This window comes from Apostichopus japonicus, chromosome 13, assembly GCF_037975245.1.
Source record: "Apostichopus japonicus isolate 1M-3 chromosome 13, ASM3797524v1, whole genome shotgun sequence".
Lineage (NCBI taxonomy): Eukaryota > Metazoa > Echinodermata > Holothuroidea > Aspidochirotida > Stichopodidae > Apostichopus > Apostichopus japonicus.
In genome coordinates this window covers 1,014,347-1,033,612 of record NC_092573.1, presented here as the reverse complement: position 1 = coordinate 1,033,612, position 19,266 = coordinate 1,014,347, and the positions used below count along the sequence as shown (strand labels likewise).

General features: G+C 37.5%; 1 protein-coding gene across 1 annotated transcript in view; it reads left to right on the top strand.

The window, feature by feature from the left end:
- The window catches only part of LOC139978421 (proprotein convertase subtilisin/kexin type 5-like), a 50,401-nt gene that overhangs the window by 3,967 nt on the left and 27,168 nt on the right, over window positions 1-19,266 (top strand). Inside the window, exons 4-14 of the mRNA XM_071988634.1 lie at window positions 8,380-8,508; window positions 9,072-9,148; window positions 10,574-10,662; window positions 11,162-11,334; window positions 11,898-12,110; window positions 12,669-12,769; window positions 13,458-13,558; window positions 14,600-14,717; window positions 15,389-15,687; window positions 16,446-16,707; window positions 18,815-19,005. Coding sequence (XP_071844735.1) covers window positions 8,380-8,508; window positions 9,072-9,148; window positions 10,574-10,662; window positions 11,162-11,334; window positions 11,898-12,110; window positions 12,669-12,769; window positions 13,458-13,558; window positions 14,600-14,717; window positions 15,389-15,687; window positions 16,446-16,707; window positions 18,815-19,005 — 1,753 coding nt within the window. The remainder of the gene's footprint in view (window positions 1-8,379; window positions 8,509-9,071; window positions 9,149-10,573; window positions 10,663-11,161; window positions 11,335-11,897; window positions 12,111-12,668; window positions 12,770-13,457; window positions 13,559-14,599; window positions 14,718-15,388; window positions 15,688-16,445; window positions 16,708-18,814; window positions 19,006-19,266) is intronic.

The window sequence follows — 19,266 nt, the reverse complement described above, 5'->3', positions numbered from 1 at the left end:
TACTATTTATTTATTTATCATTTGAACCATTAGAGAATTACTCAAAGTAAGATTGTAGTTGATCCAACTAAGACAACATCTGACAGTATTTAAACATTCATTTGCAAAGAATGAATTCAGTTAATTCAGTCCTTACAGTTGATCAACCTGCACAATCTTTCACATCTAGTACCACTCCCTTGTAAAAATCAAATCACAATTTGGTTGATTTTCGACCTTCTCCTGATTATATGAAACTTGAAGAGCTAAGGTCAGAATGTCGATAGTGTAAGGGTAACTACAGTGTCATATACCGAAAAGAATCAACACAAATTTAACTTTGAATTAACAGCAATATATCAGAATAGGCCACATGTTTGAACTGTAATTCTGATCCTTTCAATGTAATGTCTAACTGGTAAAGAGTTACGCTGTAATCCTTTAAAAGTTGAAGTACATCAGTCGTAAATATTCAACATTTGCATCAGATGGCATTTTGTTTGGTTGAATATTTGCTATTGTATCCAACTGTACAGGGTTAATGTCAATATAAAAGGTTGAACTGTGAGGAATTTAATGTTGAACATAGGATTTGGGTATTTTATGCCTGAGAACTCATTTCTGCGAATTTGAGAATATATATACACAGTATATTTGAAGCACGGTTCAAATATCCATTACGTTATATTTGTTATCCTTCTACGAACTTACGAAGTGACTGTTGTTTGATGTTATGGGTTTTGTCACAGAATATCATAGTGTATGACTGTCACATGTACCAGAAGAAGGATATGAATCATGGAAGCAAAGCACAGTAATTATGGGGGGGGGGGACAACAAAGTTTTAAGTATTTCAGAAAAGTAAACCTAGTAACATTTTATTGACTAATTATCAGCTTAGACAAAGAAGAAGGAACCATTATAGAAATTGCTCACAATTTTATTTTTATGCTAAGTGTACTTTTACCAAATTTCAGGTCTTTTTGTCCAAAAGGGGAATCAGTGCACATAGGTACTTTCCACTCTAACTGTGACAAACACTGCATGCATTATACAGTACAAAAGCCAAGGATCTGTTGCCAATGTTTATCCAAAGGAAATAAAGTGCTTTCGGAGAACAACTCAGGGTTCAAAAGCAGAATCTACATACAGAGACTGTCGTGTTTAATGCAACAGTTCATAACACCGAATGCAATTGAATAAAAACTGTTAAAGCAAACAATATTATATCAAAATCTCTCAGTGGCAATTGGCTGGGAGGTTTTTGTTGTGCTGATAACCTAATGGAGGTCAAACTGAGGGTGAACAATCTTTTGTCATCACCTTTTTTTGTGTGTGTAAAGAATGATAATTTTTTTTTGAAATTGACTCTTGTACAGTAACACCTGGGTTTTCTGGACCTCTGTTACAGTACATACAGATCTTGGATTATATGAGTATGATTTCCAACTGTTACTGTTCATAATTGTACATAATACTGCCTGTTTGTCATACTTTTAGTTTTGTATCTCGCCTAGAGATAGATATATGTTCTGGAACAGACATGTCTAAACACAGAAGGGGTAAATGATAAGGAACTTAACTGTACTATTATTTAAACACATTTTGCAGTCCATTTTCCAACCTTTCTTGGAAAAAGCACTGTAAACTAAAATTGCCCTCTCCACCATTGCCAATTACCCCCTTATGATCATTAAATATGGTTTCAAGATGGTTCAGTTTTATTTCCTGAGCTGTAAGGTAGGTGCAGTACACTACAGTTTCATCACGGCAACTTTACAGTATTTTGTTGTCATAGAGAGAGAAAAAACTGTCAGCGAAAGGCCTGTTAAGATAGATTTTATTTTGTCAACAGCAGTGCAATTATCCCATTCCACTCTGTGGTAATTTTCCTCCAAGTTGGTATTTACTGTCATATATAGAAATATTTGTAGTGTTTCCTTCACCTTTGCTGGTAAAATCCTGGTTTGGCTGCACTGTAGTCTTCCACACGGCTGTCCCATTGTGCAGGGTGATATTCCACTGCACAATTTCATAAAAATAGTAATAATAATAATAATCAGCAGTTATTTTTACGATGCTTAAGCGACCACAAATGTGGGAGAAACCTGCAAGGGCCTATGGATTACAACTTACACGTCGGGTGGCTTCCAATTCAACCTTTTAACTCTTATTTGGAATCTTTTCAATTTAGAAAGTCATTTCAGATGGGGAAACCGTAGATTGGTCTTGGATGAAAACCCACCTTACTATGGTACTGTACGTCCGATAAAGAGCCAATATGTCGATTGACTTCACAATGGTTTATAGTTCTGTGGGACTCCATGTATTACAATAGTATCTATATAAACACATACACAATTCAGACATGTTTGATAGGACAAGAAAGTATGACCTAGAATGGCATTCAAGCCATTGATTTCAGTATTTACAATTTACAAGTTTTGTACTAACATATGCAGTTCTGAGTCGATAAAAAGTAGCAATTACGTACACCATTATCTATCAGTCACTTATTTGCTGTTGGTGTTGCTAGTCAGAGGTACTTTGCATACAGTGTGACCACAGATAACACCTTTAAATTCACTTGATATTTTGTAGATAAAAACACTGAATATAATTTGAAAGACCAAAGAAATTAAACTCCCCCTCCACCCCCCCCCCCGAACCTTGGAAACTAAAATAGAGAAGCTGATCATATTTCATGAATGTAATAAGTAGTGTGCTGAGCATTGTACCATCTATGTGTGTGTAGATGAAGGCTCATCTGTTTATAGCTCCATGATTAGACCATGGAGGTAAAACAGTCTGTTTTACCTCAATGATTAGACCAACCAAAACACGAGGCAGCTATTAGGTCTCAGACACATTGTGTATTTTTCAATGCTTTTGCTCTCATTCAAACCTTGGGACCGAGTTGAAGGTGAAATTCTTTCAATTCTTATATAGCTACACATACCTACAGTAGCATCTATTACTCTATATATGTTGCTAGTTGCTAGCAGGCCTTGAGAATTCATATATGTGAAACCACCTGGTCAGTTGGGGAATTTGACTGCAATTCTACTTGTCAAAATGTAACTTTTACTTGTTAGTTATGAGGTATTCTTGTATTCAACTCCTCAGTTTTTACTCTTTAAAGGGTCAAATATGCATCTTGTGATTGTATGTAGTTTATTTCTAAATGTTGAGCTAACATCTTGTTACTTCCTATCTTTTTAGTTGTTAATAAAATTGGAACTATGGTGTAGCAAGCAATTGGTCTTCTTCACTGTTGCAACAGAGAAAGTGGCCCTGATTTATACCCACGGTGCTTTAATAAATTAATAAACGTAAAAGACCCAGACGGTTAGACAGAGGACGCAAAAACCAAAGTAAAGTCCACCAATTAGATTGGAATATATGGTTCCTATATTGTCTGACAAAGGCATCCATTTTATTCCCTTCCTACAAAAATGACCCAGAGCTTGCAAATAAAACTTGACAATTTAGAGATAAGACAATCAGTCACCTAGGGCAACACATTGTAAATCTCTTTGACTTTTCTAAAAATAAAAAAGTGAAATAAGATGTACACTGGTTCATTATGACAGTTCAACCTATTGGTTTTGTCTGCTGTTGTTACAATAAGTCCATTTTATCGCTTGCCAAAGGTAGAAGGAATTTATGCAATGGTGATGGCATGTATTTGTGTGTATATGAGGCCCTTGGCTTGTTAACATGTTAACTCAAAACCTTCATGATACGTTACTATTTATACTTAGTGTGTGGATGCACCTCTTGTGATTGCAAGATTTTACTGTGTTTGTTTTTCATAAAGATTAAAAGACATCTAAGGTCACTAGAGTTCAAAATGTGAAACACTTTGAAACATGATAACTTCCTAAGGAAACACATGCACAGTCAAAACTTAAAAAACTTATGTGTGCACAGTGTAACGTAAATTGTTCTTATGTAACAAATGGCAAGGAATCATGCAAAGCTTGTTATATTACTGTTTTGTTTTCTCTCTCTCTTTTTCTTTTTTAACTTTGTGTATGGAGCGATTATCTATATAAGCCACTTGAATTTGTGTATATATTTGCCCGTTATTATCTACATGCGCATTGTTCTGGTCTTATTTTCCTCGACCATATAAAGTATATACTGCAATAATCTATAATAGCCATTTAACTGCTCTGTGTGTAAACACTTTACACAGTATTTTGAAGTAGAACACAGTCATTGCTTTAAAATGTGGACATTGAACCTTCCTTTTGCTTTGCAAACCACTGTACTGTAACTGAATATTGTTACCATGTTGACTCATTTAAGCAACCAACAATAGTGTACAGTGGGATGGTGGTTTTTGGGGAGATAGAAAACAGTTGAGCTCTGAACACCATTCTCTATGCGGTACCAGTACTCTTTAACACCTATTGTACTGCATGCCCAGTACTGTACATTATATTGTGCATGCTACTCTGTCTTTTGTTGTGGTTATGACTGTAAAGTAATTTCCAGAGAATTGTTTAGATAGGTTGCAGGCCCGTGCAGTAGTGTGTGAATTAGTGAGGTATGACAATAGTACCTGGCACAATTTCAAATATAGATTTTTACAGTTAAATCAGCTTTTTGATAATGGTAATTGTTTAATGTTATTGGATGATTAAAGTCTCATGAATACGTAATTATTAGCATGACTATTCATGTTTCATTTCAAAATACTGAAGTGAAATTTGAAAATTGTGTGCTATATATTTTCTTTCAAATATGTTTTTTTTTGCATTAGGATAATCACTGAATGGAGTATAGATACGCAATCTCTGAAAATGAGAATTTTACATCACATTGCAACATTTCCATGTAGATTTAACTGAAACCTGCAAGCTTTTGTAACCTCAGAAGTATGTGTAGAAGAATCCCAAAGATAGCTATGTATGTTATGTCCTTAATAAAACCTTCCTAGAAGTCATATATATGCTAACAGTAATATTGCTGGTTACTGGAATATATTGATTGTCACTTTCTTCATGTGTTGTTGTACAGGCATATTTGGTTAAAAAATATAAAATCAATATTTGATGAGACCTTCGAGTCGTGTAAGACGGTATTTGTTGAGGAACGTGTAATAGATATGTCGCTAATAATTTTCGCTTTCTACTTGTAAGTACAGTTAACTTACGTATTAGAACTCTCTGAAATAGGACCAATAACGTTTTGTACAGTAAGACTCAGTTTATTTTTTTTCGAATTAAGTCAAATTGATGGTAATTAATAAACAAGGAGAGAAACATGAAAACAATAACAATAAAAGTTTTGACTACTATTCTTAAATATAATCTAGACACATTGCCAAATGAAAATGTCCGTTAACTTTACATATACAGTAGGTTCAGGTGGAGTGTTAATTCCTTTTGCAAAATTAAGATATTTTTGCAAGGCTGTACACGTGTAACTAGCAATATAACTAATAAAGTATTTAACTGTATTTGATGATGAGAGAAGTGAAGTTGCAAATGCAATCTAATCAGTTGCTTTAAATAGTTTCATGAATATTATCAAAATTAAATAAATATCATAGAAATTTTTTAATAGAAACTTGACTGAATATTCAATGTTTGTTTTCTTGTAACAGTACATACATGTGAAATATCCCCCTGATCTACACTCTGGTCTATATTGGCACACAGAGTGTAACAGTGAAGTGTAGATTATCTGAACGACCCAAGACATCCATTGGGCCATATATATGTATATATATGCTTGAGTTTTCAATGGTTTTCAGCCTGTTTTCTTCTTTCCAATATACTACTGTATGTACAACATTTAGTTTTTGTACAGTTCTATTATAGTGGAATTTGTCAGCAGGGGACAGCACAGTCACTGAGGGCAGGGTTCGGTTTCTTCCGGAAGAAACCTATTTCTTCCGGGGACGTGGAAGAAACCTGTTTCTTCCAGGTTTCTTCCAGTTTCTTCCGGAAGAAACTGGAAGAAACCGGAAGAAACTGGAAGAAACTGTGAAAATTGGCTTATAAGCAGCACAGCCCACATACATGATAAAGAGACAAATAGTTTACCACCATCTGACTGAAATGCATACCATTGAAACCATTAAAATATGATACTTTTGTTTTGATTATAATTTTGGGTTGTTTTCCTACACCAAAAGATGTTTGCTTATAAATCACAATATTGAAGGACTACTTATCATCTCGCGATCCCCCCATCAACCAGAATTGCATAAATGGCCATACTGTATGAATGATTAACCTGGATTGGCCCATGAACTGAGGATTTAATACAATGAACACCAAGAAAATAGCCGAACAATATCTGTTAGATTTAGGCAACAGTTTAATTTCTGCAACTCCCTAAATTACAACTTGTAGTTAACAGGAGGACTTTTCATCCCAACAGCAAAAAGAACAAACATCCACAATTAAACACAGCTGGCCACGAGCCAGCCCTCATTTCACACTACAACTTCCAGTCGAATCTGTAACCCTCATGTCTTGAGTTCAATCTCCACAAAATATGGTCATAGTGGTCAATGTAATCATAGCAATGAGTGTGCATTGTAGTAGGCCTACACTAATTTCCAGGGAACACTTGCCCCTCCACTCAGAAACTAGTTTTTAACTAAGAACTGGGCTATAATCAGGACCATCCTGGTCTGTAAAATATAGCTTGCCCATAGTTGTTCCCTGAATTGTCCGCTGCTAGTAGCCTAGTACTATATTGTGTACAGTATATGCTGGAAGCAGGTCATGTGCTCCAAACCTAGATATAGACTACCTAGATGACACTATAGTGCTTCTTGTCCATTTATTACATAGTTAGAAATCATTGCAGGTTGTTATGAAACTTTATCAACAGTTTTTCCCCAAAAAATGAGTTTCTTCCATTTTGTCCGGAAGAAACTGGAAGAAACCTATTTCTTCCGAGTGGAATAAACCGCGGTTTATTCCGCGGTTTTTTCCACCCCCGGAAGAAACCTGCGAACCCTGACTGAGGGTATATTAATTTAGAAGCGATATCACTGCGATGGGTGGTGCCAGGCCCCCCCCCTTCCCTCCTCCTTAGGGCTGAAGTCAAACAAAAGTCTCCTGGCTTATACTCTGTTGCAAAATGATCTGTTTTTTGCCATACTCCTTGTTTGTAGACATAAACGTTTTTATTTTTGGTTTCTTACATAACATCTCCTGAAGGAGTGCTCTGCACATCTCAAAGCAGGCTATTATCCGTACACACCTCGTGTAGCAGAGATAGGGATTTTTAAATTCCGAACTCAACAGTGTTCACGTTGAACAAAGAGATGAAAGAGAAAATAAAGTAAATGGTGTCACCTTCTCCAAATGGCAGTATGACATGAAACTTTGGTAGCCATCTGATACAACTTTTAATCTCTCACATTATTCCAGGTTACAAACAGAACAAGATTTTCTTTTATAGGTCTGGTTACCCCATTTACTGTTTGCTACATCAGTTTGTTGTATGAGTGTCTGCAATCAGATGCTTTTAAAAATACATCAAGAGAGCCAAGATTTACTTTTCAAATCAAAAGCATCATAGAGCATCTATGCCCATATGCTACTGTACTTTCTGGCAGTTTAGAAAAACAAGGTGACTGACTATTGCTTCTTCAATAAAAACCTTGACTGATTTAAACTAAAGATCCTTCGTATACATTCTGTATACATACTGTAGCTATGCAAACCAGTGTGATTAAATGGTGAACCAGTACAAGGTTTGCAAATAACAGTTGAAGGAGGCAATTCTAAAATGTCAACCAAGTGTTATAAAGTAAAGTATTGTAGGTCAGAGTGCATCTGTTGAGGTGAGACAGGGTCATTGATCATAAAAAATACACAAAACTAGTCAGATTGTTTTTTTGTTCCTCTCTTACCTGTCTCCAATTTACATTTTATTTTGTACTTTTGCACGTGTACCTATTCTACTTATAATAGTTACTTACAAATAGTTCATAGATGGGTCAGTATCGTCGCTCCTAAACCCCCAAAACTAGTATTAAAGTTTTTGTAGAGTTTGGTGTGTTAATATACAACCTTCTCATGGCTCTTGAAACAGAATGCTACAGTATATTGAATGCAGATTAATGCCTCCAAAGTTGAAGCTAATCTATGTGGTGTGGAATGTGTTTTTAAATGCATGTTTAAAGAAGTTTGTAGGGGGGAAAAATCCCAGCTCATTGATAGAATTTTTTGAGACACTCAGCAGGATTTAATTATGCCACTTATGTCTCAGCGTGTCGAGAATGCCTGCACGGAGGCAGCAAAGGTCAGGGAAAAAAATACAATTTGTTGCAGAGTGTCTACTTTCATGGATTGCCTAATTAGCACATTTTCAGGGAGCAGAGTTTCAACTTACTTGTCGTTGCTATTTTTTATCGTTACACAGAATAGTTATGGAGATGCTACCATGAATGTCCAGAGAGCCTGGGAGTTGGGATATACTGGAAAAGGAGTCGTGGTCTCAATACTCGATGATGGGATCGAGAAGGACCATCCTGATTTAAAACTTAATTATGTGAGTAAAGAATTTGCATATCATTGGCCATGAGTTAAGTTTGTGACAAAAGAGTATTACCGTTAACATACTGCATTAAGATGAATAATCCATATTTGTTGTCGTAACAACCAAGATAAATGAATATACTTATAATGTAGATCATGTGTGTATACATAATATTTGTGATAGTTAATATTTAACAATACTAATAATAAAGAAAGAAGGACTCTACAGTAGTGCCTTGTGTAAAGAGGGTAAATTGCTTTCATAAATACAAGAGCAAACACATGTTGCAGATTTCAAATATGTCCTGGAAGGACAGTATTTTATGACAGGCAATGCTCAGGGCCTTCAAAAGTTTCAACTTGAAAATACTTTGTTCTCTGATACCTTCGTTTTGATTTTCCACAGCATACCACCACATGGGACTTCTTTTTGCTTGGTCTTTTTGTGGCTCATGAATATCATTTTAAATGGCTGCAAACAGGTCACCACAATCACCATCACTGATCTAATTATTTCATTTATCCGCGAATTCTTAAAGTACTCTTGTTTGACCTTCTTGCTTTCGATATAAACAGAATCCTGATGCAAGTTATGATGTCAACGACAGGGATCACGATCCGACTCCGAGATATGACTTCTACAATACGAATGAGTGAGTATTAGGAAATGTTTTAAACCTTGTTACAACTTGATTTAGATTCAAACTGTTGTTTGTTTGTTATGTCAACAAGTTATAGAAGGTCTCGAAATCATGATTTAACAGTTTTTATTCTCTCTTAAGATTTTTTGTTGAATTGTCTGAAAAGTGTTCAAAATTCAATAGACCATCTGAAGCTGTCAATTACACTATTGAATTTATGATAATTTGAAAACAGAGTTGTGTTCATGTGTGTACTTGTCATACTGTTACTTGAACAGACACATGGTCTGGGTAAACTAGTATTTACTTGATTCCTCTAGAAAATGTATCATAAGTGTCTCTGTTTTTGACATGTATGCACCATACAGCACTTAAATTATTTATAAGCATATGTTTGCGGGAATGAATCTCCATTTGACTTCTAAGATTTCTAAGTTATAGAAATGGTCATGTCTTTGTTCCTCCAAATGCAATTCTCTGTATTGTATTTGAAGCTTTCCCATTTAATAGCAACGTATCAGTCTCATAATTTGAGCTTCAGTTGGCTCACTTTGTGTGTCAAGTTTATACTGTGGGTTACTGTGGGTTACTGTTTGTATAGATCTTCTCACCTCCCACTGGAAGGGCTTTTGTTACCATACATACAAAATTCACTCATGCAAGGTAGCTGGTACCTTAATTGGGAAAGTATGCACCAAAATTTAAGGGCTTGGGGACATAACAGTTTATATCAGCTACAATGCATTTATTAATATCTACAACATGTTTAAGGAAGTCTGCAATGTAACAAATACCTATGTAGAAGGTACAGTAGGATGTGTGCCAGTAAAACTGTTTCCATGGGTATGAAACTATCCAGATAGAAGGTACAGTGTGTGGAAGTGGACCTGCTTCCACCGATATAAGATGTCTGGATAGAAGGTGTAAATTTGACCTGTGTAAAATGTGACCAGTATAAGATACCTGTATAGAAAGTACAGTGTGTGGAAGTGGACCTGTGTCCACTGATATAAAATGTCTGGGTAGAGAAAGAGGGGACAGTGAGTGAAACTTTGATCTGTGTCCACTGGTATAAAATACTTGTATAGAAAGTGCAGTGTGTGACAGAGGACCTGCGTCCACTGATATAAAGTGTCTGGGTAGAGAGGGCAATGTGTGGAAGTGGACCTGTGTCCACTGATATAAAAAGTCTGGGTAGAAGGTTCAATGTGTGAAACTTTGATCTGTGTCCACTGGAATAAAATACCTGTATAGAAAGTACAGTGTCGAAGTGGACCTGTGTGCACTGATATAAATTGTCGGGGAAGAAGATGCATTGTGTGAACCTTTGATCTGTGTCCACTGGTATAAATACCTGTATAGAAAGTACAGTGTGTGGAAGTGGACCTATGTGTGCACTGATATAAAATGTCTTAAATTTTGCTTCTTCCATCCCAGGCATGGCACCAGATGTGCAGGAGAAGTGGCCATGGAGGCTGGCAACGGTGTCTGTGGTGTTGGTATTGCATATAATGCCAGTATTGGGGGTATGTGTTTTGTTTTTTATGTATAAAAAGATTAAACATTGGTCTTGCTCATTGCTGTATCAGATCATATTACAATGAATATCATAAATGGTACGATTTAAAAAAAATTACCTGAAATTTAATAAATTGAACATGTCAGTGACTTTCTTAGATTTGGATCAAATCGTTACCAATAATCAAAGCATAAGAAAAATTTTAAAAAAACTTGAAGATATCACTTATGAGGTCACAGTTATAGCTTTCAAGTTGATTTATATTAGACAATGCAGATATGAGGATGCTTGATGATGTCATATTACAGACAAACAGTAAATTGATTTGCATACATTGCTGTAGTCATAAACGGTGTCAGGATGCTTGTGTTGGTACCATTACTTACTTGGAACCTCGCAAAGAGATTGCATACTTTATACCGGTAGTTAGGTTGTATGGATGCTTGATGGTGCCATCACATGCGATAAAGGTTTTGCAACATATTTGCACAATGTTTTAATTTCAGGTATTAGGATGCTGGATGGTGATGTCACTGATGCTGTTGAGGGATTATCTCTAAGCATTCGGAGGAATTTTGTGGATATTTACAGCGCCAGCTGGGGCCCGGAAGACAATGGTGCTACCGTTGATGGGCCTGGGAGGATCGCTATGGCAGCCTTTAGAGCAGGCATCAAGCGGGTTAGTCTTTTATTCTAAATACCATTTAACTTCCGGACATGAACAACCTTTCTGTTTCCGTTTCCAAAGCTAGGCTAGCTTTTCCGATCCTCCTATGGGTCTGAATCCATTCAATGTGATACCATCAATGCCTGGGCAGCATGAAAGGGGCACGTAATAATAGATGCACAAATGGGCACTGTATCTAACCAAAGGCTCATCCTCAACTCTATGTACGGCAGCAGTTAAAATGTGTGTGGTATCTCCTCTAGGCAATTGAAGGCGCTGCTGATAAAATTGCTTTTGTGAAAACCTGTAAATGAAGAACAGGGACGTTAACTTTGCCATCTTTCATGTGCGCATACATTCCACTATTTCTTGTACTTCACCTCCAATGTCAGGATTTTAGCAATTTGGGTGTTTCTCTGCCCCCTCCCCCCTCCCTCCCTCTCTCTCCACTCATTGGTTTGTTTGGAAATGTATCCTTTCTCAGTCTGTCACTAATAGTTTCATCTCCTGTTTCTAATAGTTTTTTTTTCTGGCGTCATTATCCCTTAAATGATTCCTTCTTGTTTTTCCGACAGGGGCGGAACGGCCTGGGCTCAATCTTTGTTTGGGCATCGGGTAACGGAGGTGGTATGGAAGATTCCTGCAGCTGTGACGGGTACGCCAACAGCATCTACACTATATCAGTTAGCAGTGCTAACGAACTAGGGAAGATGCCCTGGTATCTCGAAGAGTGCTCATCCACGCTGGCCACCACCTATAGTAGTGGCGGCCGCCGGAAACGTAAAGTGGTAAAGTCATTGTCACCAAATTTTCCTTTGTGTGCTGCATTTTTTTTTTAATGACAAGGAAATGTCTGTCCTGTATTTCTTACCAGGTTTTTTTTTATAATATTTTTTGATATATTAGTAATTTACCTGTTTGACGCTTCACTAAATTGTTCACCATGACAAGCGAATGGGTTATTTCTGCGATTGTGTTATAAATGTGATATTCTGTCTCCATATTTTCAATATTTATGAAGTAACTTGAATGCAAGAACCGTTCCGTTTGTCGATTTTGCAGTTTAGTGGTAAAGAGATTGGCATTGCTCGAATCGAGTTTAGGTACGTGATACAAAACTCAAACCATCTTCAAATTGTCTCTAAAAGGATATCATAAATATTTTAACATGCCTTTGAATCGCTTCACAGTAGAAGGTTTTCTTCGTTGTTTCTTTTGATATTCATTTTCCAATATTTCTTGGACTGGGAATGGAATCTTCGGTTGATGATAGCATCAGTAAGGCTGAGAAACCATGCAGCTGTCTCTCATATTGTTTAACTCATGCTGTTCTCTTTTCTCGACAGACCACAGCAGATCTGCGTGGTGGTTGCTCCAGTCAGTTTACCGGGACGTCTGCTTCAGCTCCAATGGCAGCCGGTATCTGTGCTTTGGCACTTGAAGCAAAGTAAGTCAGCAATTAATCCAGCCTGTAGGAGATATATGAGCTCTTATATTACAGGCATGAGCTTCTGTAATTTATTGTCTACCTTGGGAACAAACATTATTATCCTAACACAATGTAGCATACGCAAAGTGGAGCCTAGACCGCAATTTTTGCAGTTCCATAATTTTTTTTACCCCAGGCTCATCCCAGATATTATCATAAAGCTGAGCTCTCTCTCTCTCCATACATCAGTCTCACTAGGTATCTATGTCAGGCATCACTTTCCTGTGTCTTCACAACCACTGCACTCTCATCCTACCATGGTAACCTTTATCAGCAGAGTCCTCTGGCTCATACCAGTCTCCTGACTCTGGTCTCCAGCTTAAAGCACATGGTCTTATTGACAGGGCTGAGGCAATGGCCAGACAAATACGTTAAAGCGCAAAGGGTATCATTTTAGTTTCTGGCGGTGCATAACTGGTTGTGACTCCATGAACATGAATTTCAATAAAACTCAATTTCATTCATGAAATCAATAGGACATAGTGATTGAGAAAGCCAGCCTATACTTCCAACCTAACATGCAAGGTAAGGTAAAGTAGTTCATCTGACAGCATAGTTCTTTCTATGTGTTACTAGATGGAAAAATTTGGACTGAACATAATTCAATTCTTATTTCCTTTATTGTTTTTACTTCATTTGTTTAAAGTCCTGATCTTACCTGGAGAGATCTGCAATATATCATCGCCGAGACAGCTAAACATGAGCACCTTGACGGTCAATGGGTCACTAACGGAGCTGGATATAAAGGTAGGTCATTGTATCTTCTGCTTCAGTTTGCTTGAATACATAGACCTCAGTATCATGATTCCTGTTGTCGGTGAGATAAATAGCCCTAATCTGTGGGCCCATCGGTATTAACATGTCTGTGCTGGGTGGGAGGGAGGGAGGGGGGAGGGGGTTGTGGTTGGGTGATAATCAGATGCACATTGCACACATATGCAAACAGTGTGTGTGCATATGTGTGCCATGTCATATCAGATGAGAATCAGACCCATCACAACCTTGCCCGCATGAAAAGGCTCTGGTGAGTTGTCAAATACGGATATTGCAACATTTCGATACTAGTAATGGAATCTTTGGCATGGTCCACTATAGTGCCTATTCCCCAACAACGTATGCTACACCACCCCTCCTCTACCAACCCTGTCTCTTTGTAAAAATTGGAATACATACCTCACGATTAAGTCTGTGCCATGATGCAACTGTAGACATAATTGACAGCCATTTGTCAGCTTTTGGCATGGTTTCCTAAATCCAGAAGCAAAACTTACTCAATGAACTCAGTTGTAAGTCAAGTGTTTGTAAGTTGCAGATATTTCTGTTATGTTCTAGTCAACACTCACCTGCAAGTCAAATATTTTCTTGTATCAGAAGCAGAAAGCTGATATGAATAACTATGTTGAATGATAATTACATCCCTCCACCCCCCCCTCAAAAAAAAACTTGGCGTAAAGAAGTAACGTCAAGCAGCTACGTTCAGTTTGTTACCACACATAGTTATTATCTGTTAAACTGATGCACAATGTAATAATTCTTAAAATAATTGTATCACAGGTTTCAAATAACCAGATATGTAATAGGGCGGTGTTTTCCTGACAAATATCAGGCTTTGTAATAAATTCTTCATTTCAAATTTCATGCCAGAGCCAAACCTATAAATAATATGTTTCAGTAACCGACAGATAACAGAGCAAGAGAGGGGAAAATGAAGAGTTAGAAATATGTTTGGTTTGCTTTCCTCTTAACTTTCACTACCTTATCTAATTTTATTTTTATGCCAACGATCAGTGAGTCATCGCTACGGGTTCGGGTTGATGGATGCAGAAGCAATGGTGTTGCTTGCTCGTGATTGGATAAACTTACCTCAGCAGAAAGTCTGCACCATCGATGGCACCCCAGGGATAAAGTAAGTGTTTTATAGTCTCATTCGGCACAGAATTAGAATGTTTGATGTCTCGGATCCTGCTGATAAGCAGACACCACACTATGTTAATATCTCACGGGAGCATATTCTGTATTTCATTTTTTTCATTGCCAGAAATTTGACAAATTGTGGGTGGGTAAGGGTTGACAAAAGATAAATACACGTGTGAAAAACACATGTTATTAAAAGAGAAATGTTTTGTCATAAAAACTATAAATTTGACAAGTGGTAGAAATAGAATGTAGAGGTACAAAAATAAATACCTAACAAATTACATATTCATTTATTTAATTAGCTATTTAGCTTTTACTCGATCGTAGTAACGTCTCATATGCTAAGAAGTTGGCAGAGGGTGCAATTAGTCGATATTTAGTGGTTACCAAGAGATTAATTGATTTATTTAGACTGCATAAAACTTAGAGCAATTGAGATGACATAGAAGGCACTGTGGTTGCTTTTCAGGTAAGACCTTCTGTTATATGCAGGTAATAAACATCATCTGTTATAAGTGGAATTGACAATGAAATGTCCAAGGCTACGGAGCAGGGCAACGTGATCTGCATAAGAATCGAAAGCGTTTACACGTACGGAAATCCCAAGGCTGTTTTGGGTAACTCGTTCAAGTTTTGTAAAAATTTTTCCATCTTCTACAGATTGACACAGTCCCGTGTGTCGCTTCCCTTGGAATCAGATGGGTGCGAATTTGGCCATGTGGGCTACCTGGAACACGTCCAGCTCAACGTTACACTCTCTGCTAGGTACCGTGGTGACATTTCTCTAACTTTGATCTCTCCTGCTGGTACCAGATCCACCCTCTTACCGTTTAGGATCCGCGACCGTAGAAGAGGCAGTTTCGACGAGTGGACATTCATGAGTACCCACTTTTGGGGGGAGACGTCTGAGGGTACGTGGATCTTAGAGATCCAGAAAGGAAGTCCACTCAGTTCCAAAGGTGAGTTTTTATCTTTAAGAAACAGTTTCATTGACTCCTTTTGGTTCCTTCCATGATTTCTCTTTACAAAAAAGAAAAGAAAAAAAAAAGGAATAAAAACCCCCAAAAAAGTAAGGAACATTTTTGCAACTGTATTAGCAAGTTGCTCATTTTTTTGATACGATGCCAGATATATTAAACCCAACAGGTAAATCATGTATCAGTGTGAAACTATGGAGGCACTGAGTGTATGTTATAGATAAAACAAATCAGCCTACTGAAAAGCTATTTAATCTATAAACCTGTACTAGACAGTTGGAAAAAAACACCCACAAAAAATACAAAGAAGTCAAAAGAAGACGCATGATTTTGGTGGTTCATTCATGGCATTGAAGACTAGCCCCAAACCGTGTGCGGCCATCTGAAAAAGTTAACTTTCGGTTGCTTGCAAGTGATGTTTTGTTCGTGTCGCTACAAAATGCAGACAGTAATGAAACGTGATACCTTGTTATCTTTAGCTGGACCTGAGATGTCCATATCTGTATCGTTTATACACTGTGCTGTGGGTATTGACCGCAGCTGTACTGACAGACTGTACACTAGTGTCTAATTACCGACGGTAACAAGCTGTGTGTGTATTTTCTGGGATCGATGGTGGGGTGAAACAATTCTGTTACACCTCATTCGAAACTAGGTCAGATTACCGGCATTAGACGTTTCTTTTTGCGCGAGTCTTCACACCCTTTAACCACAGCTCTTTGGTAACCTTACAATGACAGGTACCCTTAAAGGTTGGCAGCTTATACTGAGGGGAACATCCTCTCCTCCTCATCCTCATGCCATCTCCCAGAGCTACAGCGGAGTAGATGAACAAATCGTCAAGAGGGATCTCAATTCGGATTCTTATGACTCGGAATATTGGGGATCTGTCAGTGACTTTGATGATGCCTTACAATGCCACCCAGAGTGTGTGGATGGTTGCTATGGCACAGCGGCTAACGAGTGCTTCAGATGCAAAAACTTTGTGGACAGAGACACTATGTAAGTGAAATGGCTTTGAATTTTTTTTTTTTCCTCTTTCTTTCTTTTGAAAATCAGAGAATTATCAACAAAAAGGTCATAGAGGGGCAAAAATAAATTGTACAATATGCCCACAAAGTCTCACGTACATAACTTGAAAAATGCTTTAGAATTCCATTTTTTTTTTGTTCCATTGGTTGTTATGCTCTAGTTTACTATAGGAGTTAAGTTAAGAATATTTTCAATCATATTTATCTGAAGCAATGTGGAGGTAAAACAAACATTAGTTATACTATACTACTAATACTATTGAAATATTTTGCAACCTGTATTCAAACCTTTGTTTTAGTGTCTTTGGCATATGAAGGTTTGTAAAATAATGTTTTGGGTCTTAGCATTCTCCCCCTATTCTTTTCTGGGGAGGTCCAAGGTTAATTGAGGTCAACAGAGGCTGAAGATTGAAAACCTTTGAAATACAATCACTTCATAATCAAAACCTTGGATGAACTGCATTTGTAGCACGTGGATGTACTCAGTAAGTTCAAGAATCCAATGGTGTTTGAAGGGTCAAAGGTCACAGTTTAAAATTTTGTAAACACGACAACTCAAAAAGCAAAGTTTGGATTTACTTCATATTTGGTACTTGGATCCACGTAATGGAGTACAAAATCCCTGCTGTTTCCTGCAGAGGTCAAATGCCATTTGAGGTTGACAGAGGTCAAAGTCTGAAAACCTTTGCTAACTGGATGACTCTAAGTGTGAAGCTTGGATGAACTTTATACTTGGTATATAGGGCTCCACAGAATTGAGAAAAGGACTTGTATTGTTTCTTTGGAAGTCAAAGGTGATTTGAGCTCAGCAGAGGTTAATGCATGTTTTCATGAGATCCATCTTAAAGATTGCAAGAGCCCTAAATACTAACAGCTGGGCTGTGTAATCCAGTTGTGCATTTGGCACAATGTTTAGTATAATTTAATCCTGTTTGGAACTTTAGTCCTGATTTAAGTTTTACAAAAAACTTTTTAAGAGATTTTCATGCATCAAAACATAATATTAAGTGATTAACCTATGTGCAGTTACTATTGCTTCAGAGATTTCCTTAACATAGAACCACAGTGATTGCTCCTATTGGAAGGTGATTATCTGTGTGACCCCCAGACTACATTTCAAGAACTTTGGTCTAGAACTGAGGTCAGAGAGTGTATCAAGTTTACTGGTCCCATGACAATGAAGTGCCATACTAATGTAGCAACCACTTCAGATAATTGGTATGAATTAAACTGACATAACCCAGCATGCGTGTAGAAAGGAAGCACAAAGCCTCTTGGCTTTCTGGTGCTTGACTATTTTGCCAATTAGTTGGGGGTCTTCATAAGCACCTCTATCATATTATGTAAGATGATCATTGGGCTTCATGGTCCTTATACCCAGATGGCCATCTCGTCTTCAGCTCGAAGAATCTGCCAGAGAGATTGGCTCTATGGGATAGGAGGTCTTTTGACCCTCACAGATCCCGCATTCTATCAGCCTGTTCTTAAATATGTTGAGTATTGGGTCTGTAACTGGTAGTCCATTCCGTGTTTTCTAAACTCTCGTGAAATATGAGTTCCTCTATATTTCTAAACCGACTGTTGGTGGTCTCATCTATTTAGAATTCCCTCAGGTTTGACTATCGCTCATAATGTCAACAAAGTCATCAATTTTGATATCTATCCTTCCCTGTGTTTTTGTTATAAAACTTAAATAAGGTCTTGGTGCATGTGGCATTGCTCTATTGCCATCAATCTTAATTAATTCTTTCCTCGTAGGATTTGCTTTCCATTCCTCGGTATTAAGTCTCGTCATTCTTCGTTGTACTCCTTCTAAATAAGCTAACATGAATTATCATGTACGGAACGTGCACCACATTTTATAATCAGAATCACCAAAACGAGAGGTACGTCTCTAATTGTATACCTACAATGATAGATGGGCCAATGTACCCCTTGTACAGTGACGTACTGTGAAAAGTTTTCTTAACTGTGTAAGTACCATTACACTCTATGATATTAGTAATTTACATTCTTTTCCTTGTTTTTCTAACTACATAATACCCAACATCAATATACTCTGTCCATCTCCTTCCCAGGGATTGCGTGGCAAAGTGTGGCGACGGCTTTTACGAGCCATTTCAAACCAACAGAAGATGCAGGCGGTGCGATGCATCTTGCAAGACCTGCATCGGCCACCAACCTGACGAGTGTACATCATGCTTTGGCAATAAAGCCCTGAATCCAGATGGGACTTGTGGAACAGATTGTGGAGAATATTACTATAAAGGTAGGTTACAACACGGCATACAGAGTAATGGTTACGTTCAAGAGGGGTAGAAAACAACAAACACAGGGTCTGTTCGGATCAGTTTCCTTGATCATCGAATGGCTTAAAGCTTGACACCAGTAATTATCAGCCTGGTTGACTTCAATACCAAACTTACCATTTGCTAACTTTTCTTCTTGTACTACACTCTACTTTCCACTTCATCATAATATTCACGGCACAGATCATGCAGTCTTCTTTGTTTGTGTTTGATAAATCTTG